The 12,083-nt window shown below is 43.0% G+C and overlaps 1 protein-coding gene across 6 annotated transcripts in view; it reads right to left on the bottom strand.

Annotated features, from left to right (window-relative positions):
- The window catches only part of BMAL1 (basic helix-loop-helix ARNT like 1), a 52,718-nt gene that overhangs the window by 5,935 nt on the left and 34,700 nt on the right, over positions 1 to 12,083 (bottom strand). For 3 of the 6 annotated variants that reach the window (XM_058807800.1, XM_058807799.1, XM_058807802.1), the window contains 7 exons: positions 11,997 to 12,076; positions 10,909 to 11,001; positions 9,812 to 9,929; positions 6,903 to 7,052; positions 4,862 to 5,108; positions 688 to 794; positions 196 to 346 (listed from right to left, as the gene is read on the bottom strand). In XM_058807800.1, the coding sequence (XP_058663783.1) occupies positions 196 to 346; positions 688 to 794; positions 4,862 to 5,108; positions 6,903 to 7,052; positions 9,812 to 9,929; positions 10,909 to 11,001; positions 11,997 to 12,076 (946 nt within the window). The remainder of the gene's footprint in view (positions 1 to 195; positions 347 to 687; positions 795 to 4,861; positions 5,109 to 6,902; positions 7,053 to 9,811; positions 9,930 to 10,908; positions 11,002 to 11,996; positions 12,077 to 12,083) is intronic. The other 3 variants (XM_058807801.1, XM_058807803.1, XM_058807804.1) reach the window with 2 other exon arrangements.

Genomic DNA, 12,083 nt, shown 5'->3' with positions numbered 1-12,083 from the left:
CAGCTTTAATGACCAGAAATTAAATTACTGCAATTTTTAAACTAAACCTGGGGTTGTTTTAACTCCCTGTGGTGTTGTCTGGAGAAGACAGCTATTGCCATACAGAAGGTGTGCACAGATTTAGGTCAAACCTCACATGAGAAAAGGGCAAAGCAATGGGCACTCCCAGGCACCTGCTGGGGGAAAAGCACTTACGAAACCACTGTGTTTGTGGAGACAATGTATTCTACTTCTTTGGTCCAAGGGTTCATGAAACTGAACCAGCGACTCCGCAACGTAATAAAAGAGCCATCTTTTATTTTAAACTTGTAGCAGTTAGTTGTAATTTTTTCTCTTGTCTGCAAAACTGAAGACAGGCAGAAAGCAAGTCATTAGCGTCAAGCAGGCACCACAACATAAACAGAGCCCTTTTCAGGGAAAACCCAGTTAATTCCTCCCCACATCCCTCAGGAAAAATGCTATTCCTGCCTCACCCCCCTCACCCATCCTGAACCTCAAATATTCCCAACAAATCCATGCCAGTCTGAGGCAATCACAGTGCTTGGCACATACAGCACATTGCTCCTGACTAAAGCACTTGCAAACAGCAATACCCAAATCTTCTCAAGTGTTTGGTTTCCTTAACACACAACTACTGGTGCCAATATTTTGAAGCAAACATCTTTCCTGAATTATTAAGAGCCATACCTTGTCTGTGACATTCTGCAAGATGTGCTATATCATCTTGATGGAAATATTCATAACACGAAGTACCTAGAAGCTCCTGGGGTAAGTATGCCAGGATGGCTGTTGCCCTGGGGAAGGGAGGGAGAGGAAGAAAAAAAATAAAAATTCTTTTCAATTTGAAGCATTAGTCAGAGATTCCTAAAGCTCACACTGAGGCTGGGAAAGGCTCAAGTAATGTGGAAAGGAATTTTCGACTTAGAAGGTAAAAAAAATTCCTTAAGAACACTATTTTTAATTCTCAGGTAATTAAAAAAGTACCTAACATCCAGAGCCCTGAGGTATTACATTTGACCCACCATCACCGGAGGGGATGTAAGGCTTTCTAAATAGCTTCGAAGATTTGCTGTAATTTTGGGAATTTAAGCCTGAAAAAAGCTGCCTTGCAGCAGCCACGAGATAACACAAAGCTTTGTGCACAAAGAGCTCCTCAAAGGTGTGGAGAACTCAAGGGTGGCACAGAATAACACCACACCAAACTTGACTTGGATTTTGTACATTTCTTAGAGGAAAATTCTTAGAAGAATTCTCTAGAAGAATTTTCTTAGGAAAAAAAAAATCTGCGTTTCTTCGGAGAAAATTACTGAGGGAGAAGTGAAGGTTCCTTGCAGAAGCTGAAATAAGTGCCACAATTCCAAACCATTCCAATTCAAATTTAACATGAAGGGCAAAAAGGAACAAACCCAGGTAGATTAACATCTCGTCTGCAATCTCGAAAAAGCCCAAATTAAGCAATATAAAATGCAGAAATTAGTACATATTAACAATCATGAATAAGAACAGAGGGGAAAGAAGCTGAAGCACCAAATCCATATATTTCAATGTGGGGCATTTTTGTACATTCCCAAACACAAGAGATTTCAGCACAGGTTGAGGACACCTCAAGCCCTCCTTGACAGGGAGATCAATGCCCTCAGCCTTGGAGAAGGAAACAGGAATTCAAAGTGACTTCTGCAGGGTGAGCCTTGTGCCAGGCCACTTAGAACTCCAAGGAAACTCATCAAAGCAATCTCCAAGAGAACCACAAAGCAGCAAAACCAAGCCTATCTTTAACATGGAAGAGCTGGGAACCCAGTCAAGCTCATTCCAGTGTATTTCCAAGAACTTTAGTAAGCAGGGCTTTCACAGCACTGCTGTGGTGGGACACCCCACACAGAGGGGGAATCTGTCAAGCCTTTTCCTTTCACAGCAGGGGCTGTGGAAAGGAGAATCTGCACCAAATTACAGCCACCAACAGACTGAGTGCATTCAATATCTGACCGTGCTCTGTTATGCAAGGAAGGAAATTGTTTGTGTCCTTCTGGAATTTCAGCCTGTATTTACTTTTCTCCTCAGCTCGCTTCTCCCACTTAACAAGGCAGCTCTGAATCCTGAAGCTGTATCTGATGACATCTGCATAGGTAATAAACTTAATTTTACTCTCAAATTCAGCCTGCAGACCAATCAGAAGTCCTGAATAAGAAACTCTGCTCAGTGTAGCTGCCATTGAACAGAGAATTGTGAAGCAGCTGAGGCAGCCCAGCTAATTGGAACCCAATCCATTGCTGTGCTTCCCCAGGGACCATCAAATCCATGAAGACACAAAAGGTCACAGGGAGTTTAGGAAGTGTTTCTTTCCTGAGTTCCTTGGGCAGATAATAAATGAACAGTGCAAGTCTATATGAACAAAACAACCTGACTTGGAAAGAAATTGTTTTCAACTTTTACAGGTGCCTAAATATTCTCCAGGAAAAGCAAGGATCATTGGATGTCAGCTTCAGGCCTACACCTGAGGCTTTCATCTACATAAATTCCCTTTCAAAGAGTTCTTTCAAGTAGCACAGACATCCCAAGGACTGTAAACAACAGCTGGAAAGCAATTCAATAAAAGCATATGTGCTTAAATCCAATGGATCAATATTTTCTGAGTCTCATTATTTTAAAAATGCCTTCAAACTACACATCAGGGGAATAAGCCTGATCTTTTGAAAATAAAACTGGTCTATAAACAAGACAGAATGGCATTTTCTGAGCAACAGAAAGCTCTGAATGCTCCCACAGCTCCCAGAGTGAGCACCAGCTCTGAGCATTCAGGAGTTGGTATTTTCATAAGCTTTCTATCAAATAAAAAAAACCCCAAACCACCCAACCTAACCAAAACCCACAAACCCAACCACTCCTAAACAGGTAAGTAATATAAAACATAAATATTCTCTGCACTTGAATCCCTCCCATGACTATCCCCTGCTTCCTCTCCAAGGGCACTAAAGATCAGCTGGGTCTGCCCTGAACCCAGTTCCAGCAGGCAGATCCTGTCAGAGTTTGGAGTTTGGGCTTTTCTGTGTCTCAGGCAGCTGAGCCAAAGCCACAGGGAAACTGGAGCAGCCTCATGTGGGCAGTCTCAATCCCTCTTGACCAGGAAGGGAACCAAGCAAGCCCTCTCCAACCAGCCCAGCACAACCTCTCCATCAACATCCTTCAACCTCCTACTTTTCCCTCCACCATCCAGTGATTTTCAAGGAAGATTCAGGTCATATGTACCTGCTACTGAAGAAAATTCAATCCCTTTCTTTTGGAAAAGGAAAGAATTACCCTTTTAGACAATAAATTGATGTTTGAAAGCAGATACCACACGGGCACAACCATTTCCTGGAGAAAACCCTTATGAAAAGCTTTCCTTTCTAAAAACACAAAGGGTCCCAGAGAGAAGCATTAATCCAGCAGAATGTGTCCTAGTAGACAGTTATGTAAGTGTACATGCTAGCAAAGCCTAACCCAGCTCTGCAGCCTCTCAACTGCCTGCTGTTTGCAAGAGGTTTCATGTAACAGAGTGAGCAATTAGGGTCCAGTTTCAAAACATTTTCTTCTGAAGATTACACACATACATAATACATACTCCCCTAATGAATTGGCAGAAAAGATCCTGGCCTTACTCTGGCACATTTTTTGAGGTTTAGGGGTTTTTTATAAAAATTTCATCAGCCATGCTGAATTAATGCATAGTAACAGCTCTGAGCTCCATCTCAAAAGCCAACCCAGTAAAAAAGCGCAAAAGGGCAGTAATTCCTCTTCCCAATGGCATTCATGTGAAATACAAAGCTGTGTTTCGTGTCAGCTACATACAGGCAATGTGTGTATTTGGGATTGTGATATGTGTGGAAACCAACCATGGGACAGTTATAAAGACAAATTCTGATAATACCTGAGGAAAGTAAAGCATGGAAGAAGGCCTTTGAACCTATCTGTTGTTCACAATTAACCTTGGTTGATTTAGGAGCATTTGAATTAAAGTGTTAAGGATGTTGCTCTTTGCTTGTAGTTAAGCCTTAAAGAGCTCTGCAATAATAACCTTTTGAAGTATAATTTTAGAATATTGCTTGTATCCTTGAAACTATAGCTTTGGAATATATATAAAGGAAATATGCTTATCTCAGGCCTTAACAAAACAGAGAAAAGCAGCTTGAGAAAGGAAGATGAACATCAATCAAGGATTTATAGTTTCGACCAAGGGAAGCTGGACATCACTGTTATGAGATTTATAGTCCTTGCAGTTAAAGGGTTTGACCCACATCTGGGGAGCTGGACCTCACCAGATGGGATTCGTGTTTCTTCTTTTGGAAACCAACCACCACCATCTGGGGATACTCCTTTTGGGATACATCCTGAGAAAAACTAAATCACAATAGTGTATAGAATTGTGATGTAAAAATTGGGAATAGAAACTGCTCATGAGTAAAAACTGGGAACAGAAACTGCTGAGAAAGCTGATGAGTACCCCGATAAATACCTGTAAGCCTCAACTATGGGTGTGCGGTGGGAGGGAAAACTTGAAAACTTCCCCCACTGTACCCAGCGCTGAATTGCTCACGCTTTACCATATTAATTGATAAACTGATTGCTGTTTGAATATTGGCCTAGTCATGCTTCTCATTTATAACAGCAACAGCTCTGAGCTGCACCCCAAAGCCAACCCAGCGCATAAAGCTCCAAAGGGCAGCAATCCTTTTGCTAGCGGCATTCACACAGTGCTGGGCTGTGGCAGAGGCAGTGCTGGCAGCTGCTCGGGGCTCTGGCATTGACACGGTGCTGCAGGGCACGCCGTGGCAGAGGCAGTGCCGGGCTCTGGGCTGGGCTGGAAGCTGTTCAGGGGGGCTCTCACCTCTGATCTACAAAGACGAACTTGCCGTCGATGGCGTGCCGGGACACGTACTCGGTGGGCTTCACCCGGATCTCGCCGTTCACCGGCTGCGGCACCACGTGGGGATGGAGCCTCCCGATGGCGACAAGGCAGCTCAGGTTGCAGCCCTCGTTATCGGGCTCGTTATCTTCGTCCAGGCCCATCTTTGTGGGAGGCCAGCTTTTTAAGTAGCCTGTGCTATGAATAGTGCAAAAGCTTTTGCGGTCTGCTGTGAAAAGAAAACAAAACAAAACAAAAAAAAAACAAACAAAACAAAAAGCAAACAAACAAACAAAAAAAAAAACAAACCAACAAAACCCAAGAAAGCAGTTAGGTTGTGGGTACAGCTTTGGAGAACTTCAACTGAATTCTGCTAATAATGCACCTCCTCTGTCATGCAGGAAATTTGGGATACTCTTCACTAAGGAGGGGCTGGGAGTGTTCAGCCTGGAGCAAAGGAGGCTCAGGGGTGACTTTGGAGTCTTTATCAGTCAGATAAAGTTAGAGACTTTACCAGTGATAAAATCACTTGAGTGTGACTTTGTCACTCTCTGGAAGTGCCTGACAGGAGGGTGGAGCCAGGTGGGGATCGGCCTCTCCTCCCAGGTAACCAGGGACGGGATGAGAGGACACGGCCTCAAGCTGCATCAGGGCAGGGTCAGGTTGGACATCAGCAGGAATTGCTCCACAGAAAGGATTGTCCAGCATTGCCCAGGGAGGTGGTGGAGTCCCCATCCCTGAGGCGTCCCAGAAGTGACAGAGCACTCAGAGCCACGCTCTGGCTGACAGGGGGATGTTTGCTCAAAGGCTGGGACTCAATGATCTTGGAAACCTTTTCCAACCTTAATGGCTCTGTGATTGCAAGGGATTTTTCAGCACTCCTGCTGTAATGTAGCTAACCTGAGATAATCCAATTAACAATTTATCCTGGAAAAACCACTGTTTATGCTGAAACATCACATAGTTCAGACCAAGGTTGCTTTTGGTAATTTTGAGCAGAAATTGCACCACATTTTATTATTTCAGCAGAAGAGGCAAATAACCTAAAGGAACGTATGAAGAAATGAGTAGATTAATAAATAAGATGCCTCTTTCATATTAACCTGAGGCTCCTACAAAACCCATGTTTGGCAGAACATACTCTCTCTGGGGTACATAGGGCACACAGGGGTTATGAAGATTTGCAATGGCCAGTAAAAGTCTGTATCCAAAAGAATTCCTGTTCCTCAGCACTGAGCAGGCCTGAAAACTCCAAGGAAGATGATTTTCATAGGTGGAGTAAAAGGCTTATGCCAACCACTCAAACTGGCTCCCTCAGCAGAGAGCACAAAAGCAGCATCCAAGGTTGAGCCTGAACCTCACAGGGAGTTGGGGCAGCTGCCACAGCCAAAGATGCACCAAAATTACCTCTGTTCTCTTGCTGTTTGTCTTTTCACTTTAACTAAACCAAATGTATCATTCACAGTACTCAAAGAAGAAACCTTCCCATTTGGGCTAAATATATATTCCAACATACCTAGAATAATAGCCTGCAGAGGAGAAAATACTACCAACACTGCTAAGGCCACAAGGTGTAGAAATGCCACGTTCCCAGTACTCAGAATGTACCACACCCACAGATGAACTTAGAATTACACTCATTTTTTGAGGTGGATGTCCATCCACACATCCCTGGGCAGAGAACAAGGAACAGCTCCCCGTTACTGGATACACTGGCCAGGTGGTCAAGAGTGAACGTGATCTGACCAATGTCTGAAGATGATGCAATAACCCCCAGAGCTGCTGGCACACACTGCCTGAAAAAGTTTCGAGAAATCAGAGTGGAGAATTTGGCTCTAAATGCTAATACAGGTGTGTAAGAGATACTGGAGGGGGGCAAGAGGGAGTTTGAAGAAGTAACAGACCAAGACATAGCTCAGAATGTTAATAAGAAACATCGACAAACGTAAAAAATTCAACCACTGCGAACGAGCAGCATTAAAAAAAATCCCGACAGCCTTGGCAACAAAAGCATGATGGTTACCTTTCTTCTTGGAGCAGGTTGAAGGGAAATCCTTGTCTTCTACCTTGACAGAGGGCCTGTTGCACTTCATCCTGCAGAAGAAGGAGCGCCGTGCCCCGGAGCAGAGGCGCGAGGGCCCGGGCGTGATGTCCGTCTTGACCGGGAGCCCGGCTGCGAGCGAGGGAGCAGGGTCAGAGGGAAGCACCCAAACCCACTCCACAGGGCTCCACCCCACTGGGCACTGCCTCTCCTGCTTTTGGGGCTTTGATGTGTGTGACTGTGCAGGACCCAGCTGGCCATACTGATACCTCCTCTTTATGTTTTTCGATTTTGTGCTGCTTTGGTGTGAGTTTCATATAAGGGGCAGTAAGGTGTGAGTTTTCATATAAGGAGATAGTAAGGTGTGTGGGTTTTCATTTAAGGGGATAGTAAGGTGTAGGTTGTCATATCAGGGGTAGTAAGGTGTGGGTCTGGGTTTCATATAAGGGGTAGTAAGGTGTGGGTCTGCGTTTCATATAAGGGGTAGTAAGGTGTGGGTCTGCGTTTCATATAGGGGGATGGTAAGCTCTCTTTGCAGAGTAGGCAGACACAACAATTCCTTCTCTAGCTGGGCACCCAAGGACAGCCAATCCCCATCTCAGGCCCAAGAGCATAAACAGCGTGGACTGAAGAGAGGAAAACCAAGAATGATGGGACTGCGTGAGCTGGAGCTGTGGTTGGACAATTAGCTCCAATATGCTAATGGACCAAAACTTGTAAAAAAGTGAGCTCTTGTGACCAAGCCCTCCTTTGCTTCCATCTTAGAGCCATGTGGGTACTGCCAGGGTGTGGCCTTTGAAGGCTCTTCAATAAATATCCACTTTATTCCCAATAACTCTGTCTTGCCTCTGTTCCAGCTCCTTAAGGCATCAATACCAACACTGCAACTTCTGACTCTGCTTTCGGCTGTTAGAGCACTGAGGCTGGAGAACACGGGGTTCTGAGTGCAAAGATCAGCAAGAGATTGGACAAATCCACACAAGTCCTGTGATAAACACTGCAACTTCTCTGAACTGGTTAAAAATAGAGAGATTACTCTTCCCCAGGCAGAGCAGAATTCCATACACAGTCACTGAGGAGGCTCCTGACCCTTCAGACTGGCACTTTTCTATCACAACACCCTCCCAGAAAACATGTGTGCATATGGAGCAGAAGAGTCCAAATGACACTCCAGGGAGAGATGGAGGAGAAAGGGTAGCAGGGACCCACACAGGAACTGCAAAAAATACAGTTGTTATTCAATTTTCTTGCAGTGGAAAATTCTGAGACCTTTTTTTCTACTTGCAACTTTGTTGACTTGTTTGCCTGTGCTATTTTTCTGCTTGGTAAAAACATCTTCTTGTTTGGGGTGGGTTTATCCTTTGCTATAAGCCATAAATACCCTTCTAACTAACACACCCTTTGCCTCCTTAGTTATCCAGTAAGACTGGCCCAGCAATTCTTTTCTTCTACATCAAAACTTGCTTCGATCTCTATTCCTTCATCAGACTCTACATTTAAAAATCTTTCTGCTAAGCATCCATATCTGTGAGACTTTCTTGTCAAACTTTAATCTTTCTCAACATCTGAGAAGCCATGGAATGCTTCCATGGCATGCATCAGTAGCACAGGTATCACCAAGGGCTGCTGGAGGATTTAAATCACACAGCAGCTTTTCCACAGCCTGCCATCCACTCCAACCATGACGGCATGGTAAAATCAAGTAGCTGTCAACATGAACAAAAACTTCTCAGGCCTTGTGGGCTTTTAACATAAGGAGGAATCCCAGTAATTCCACTATTTTAGTGGAAAGTGTGCTTCCCTTACAATTCCACTGGAGTGAGATGATCTCCACGAGGTCAGGCTGCCCTGCACCACATGGCCTCCAAACTGCTGCACCGTGGTGTGAGTACAAGCTGTGCTGAGTTACTCATGCCAAGACAAAAATAAATACATGCATACATCCTCATACTCTTCACCAGTATGAGTTCTTGAAACTCTACCAATCCGTCTATCATAGCAGATGGGAAGACTGTAATTCATAGTATTTATTTTTGCCCTAACTTTGTCAGAGCCATACAAAAAAACCCAACAAAAAACCAGGAGGCAGCACTGGATATTCATGCTTGACAACCGATGAAACCAGGAGCCAGAAAAAAACTTCAGCTGATTCTGCTGAAGCCTCCAGGCTCCCTGCCCTCAAATGATCTCTCCCAACTTCAGTTTCTGAAGTTGAGCTGGTGGCTTCTGTGAGCTGAGATCCAGGAGATTTCTGCTCCTGACAAGCATGAGACTTAATGGCCTGCAAATCTGCAGTTGTAAGATACCACCTTCCACTTAAGCAGTGCAGACTCCTGTTGTGAGAGGGAATTAAACACCCACTCACCGCAAGAGCAGCAGAGATTCAGAACTACTTGAAAATACCAGAATGGAACAGAGCTAAGAGACATGGCAGGAAATTATTCCAAAGTTAAAAACCTTCTGAGAGAAAGGCTGGGTCATTGATGGCAGTAAGCAATAAATAAGTAGATAAATAAAATGAATCCTCTATCTTGGCTGACAGCTAAGGACTACCAAGATAATACTGAGTGTATTCTGACCATTTAGAATGATGGATTAGAAGAAATGCTGCATGTGTTCTAATGGAAAAAGTTAAAGGTTTGATGCCTGGAAGAGAGAGGACACCTCACAGGTGAAGCCAGTTCCAGTAATGCCTCTGTGCCACAGTGCATGCCAAACCCAACAGCTTCCAGGAACTTGTTTCACACTTTGTTTTTTCTTTTTTTGTTTCTTGCTGTCTTTAAGCTACACCTTCCTTGGCATGAGGCAATCCAGGCAGCATCCCCCACATCCCCATGTGCCCCAGCAGCAGTGACTCTGGATGACATTTTCCCCAAGCTGGGAACACTCACTTTTTGCATCTATAAGTCTTTCTCGTGGCGCGGTGTCAGAAGAAGAGAGCTGCTCCTTCACTTTGGCAATGTCTTTAGGATGGAGATAATCAAATAAACTTTGACCAATCAAATCATTCTGTAGAGATTGAACATCCAGTCAAAAAGTAAAATAATGGCTCAGTATGTTTTCTTCATTTTAGCATCCAGTATGAACAATCCTTTTACACATAGGTGTAACCAAGGAATACCACACATCCAGATCCCCTCATTGCAGGGGTTTGGACTGGATGACCTTTAAAGGGTCCCTTCCAAACAATTTTATTATTCTATGATTTGATGGAAGGTTTTCTCTGTGTATTGAAGTTATGACTACATTACACAGTAATTCCTGTCATCATTTTCAGTAAGAGTTTTGCAGAATTGGCATGCTCAATTCCCCCCCACCAAATATTCTTGTTTCTATTAAGTCTTACTTCTTCTACCACACATTTGAATGAAAAAAAAAATCCTAATTGCAAATGTTCTCTTTCATTATTTACATATGACTTTAGTATATACCTAACTAAATGCTGGCTGAGGAAAACTTTTGAAGCAAATACAGGTTTAAATTTGATGAGGAGTGCAGATGACAGAAAGAAAGAAGATTATTTACACAATATATGGTCCAAATTAAGCCTTCTGTTGAGCATATATTAAAAACCTGGCTTTGATATAACTGCTTTCCAGTTTCCATCAGTAAGCATGCAAGCAAAACCAGAACAGATAGAAAGAAAACTAAGCTGAAAAATCCATGTGATGCTACTGGAAAAACCCCAGACTGATGTTTCAATATTTGCTTGCACTCCCAATTAGGTAATGCTTTTGCAAGCCTGAGGGTAAATCCTTGAGCAGAATGTCTCAATAAGTGAATTAAATTTAGTTCCTTTTCACCTCTTGCTTTGAATGGAAACCAGAAAATCTTCTCTAATGACATGGCAGAGAAAAGCTCTCTCTTTGCAACACCTCTCAGCTTTCAAGACAGACTCTTCTCATACCTACCCCCCAGATAAAGGCATAACCATCAAAAAGCTCTCACATCTTTTAAGCCCTAATGTACTTAAAATGGAAAGGAATACCTGACTGTAGTTGAGGATCTTGAAGACAGATTCTGAAACAAACAGTATCTTTCCTCTGTCACAGCCCACCACAAAGAGGAATCCATCTGCTGCCTAATTGGGGGGGGGAAAGTGAAATCCCAAGTTATACATCTACATTGCATTGCTATAACCTTTAAAAGCACTTTGTGTACAGTAGAAATTCTACACTAGGAGAGCTGTCTTAACATTTAGAGGTAACTGAGTCAACAGGAAAAAATGTGAATTACAATGAAGGGGTTTTTTGCATCTGCAAACATTTTTTGGCACGATTCTGGGCATTGTGCCCAGAATGTAAAATAACTTTTAGGAGAAGAAAGAACCCATGTCTTGCCCAATAATATTATGATTAAGTTTAATAATGCCTTCAAATTAAAATGTTATTTTAACTGTACTTAAAAAAGCTCCTCTTTTAGAAACCAACCATAACCTGGATGTTTATTTCTGTGCCTGGAGGCAAGTAATTCCTATTTGCAAAGTACTGTCTTTTAGTCACACACAAGCATGCAGGAATAGGCCCCAATTATGTATCTTCAGAGTCACAATGCTGCAGAAAATAAATTCTACATATACTGCACCTGGACACTGCAGTGCTTCAGCAATTACAGAGCCACTAGAAAAGCTGAACTACTAACTAATGAGAGAAGAGAGAAGCTCTCCACACTATAAAAGCAGTGTAACAGCAGGCAGCCAGACACACCAAGTCATGTTCCATCAGTAACCTCAATAAAAAGGTGTTCATTGAATCACTGTACACTGAAAATCATGGCAAGGTAACCCAGGGCAGCAAGTCTGCAAGAAAACTATTCATGTGGTTTGTACATGTAAATAACTGAATATTCCAATGGTTCCCATCTAAATCCCCCTCTTCAACCTTCCTGCTTAAATTAAGAAATGCTAGTCATCATTAAACTCACTGACTCTGTGAAGTAGGCTCCAGATTTCTTAATTATCCTCCATAATCAAAACATTTTTAAGCTGACAGACAAGGCAGAAAAATACTGGTGGTGGGCTTTGGGAGAGCTACAGTCACAGATATTAATATCTCTTAATTAAAAGTTGGAACATACCCTGAGAATAAGGTGTTTTAATTCATCATCTGATAGAAAGGCAGGCTTGTAGTTTGCTTCTGTATATGGGTTTGTAGCACCTAAAGA

This window comes from Ammospiza caudacuta, chromosome 6 (assembly GCF_027887145.1).
Source record: "Ammospiza caudacuta isolate bAmmCau1 chromosome 6, bAmmCau1.pri, whole genome shotgun sequence".
NCBI classification, from domain to species: Eukaryota; Metazoa; Chordata; class Aves; order Passeriformes; family Passerellidae; genus Ammospiza; species Ammospiza caudacuta.
Note: the sequence above shows the minus strand (reverse complement) of the source record. Positions and strands in the feature narration are given on the sequence as shown.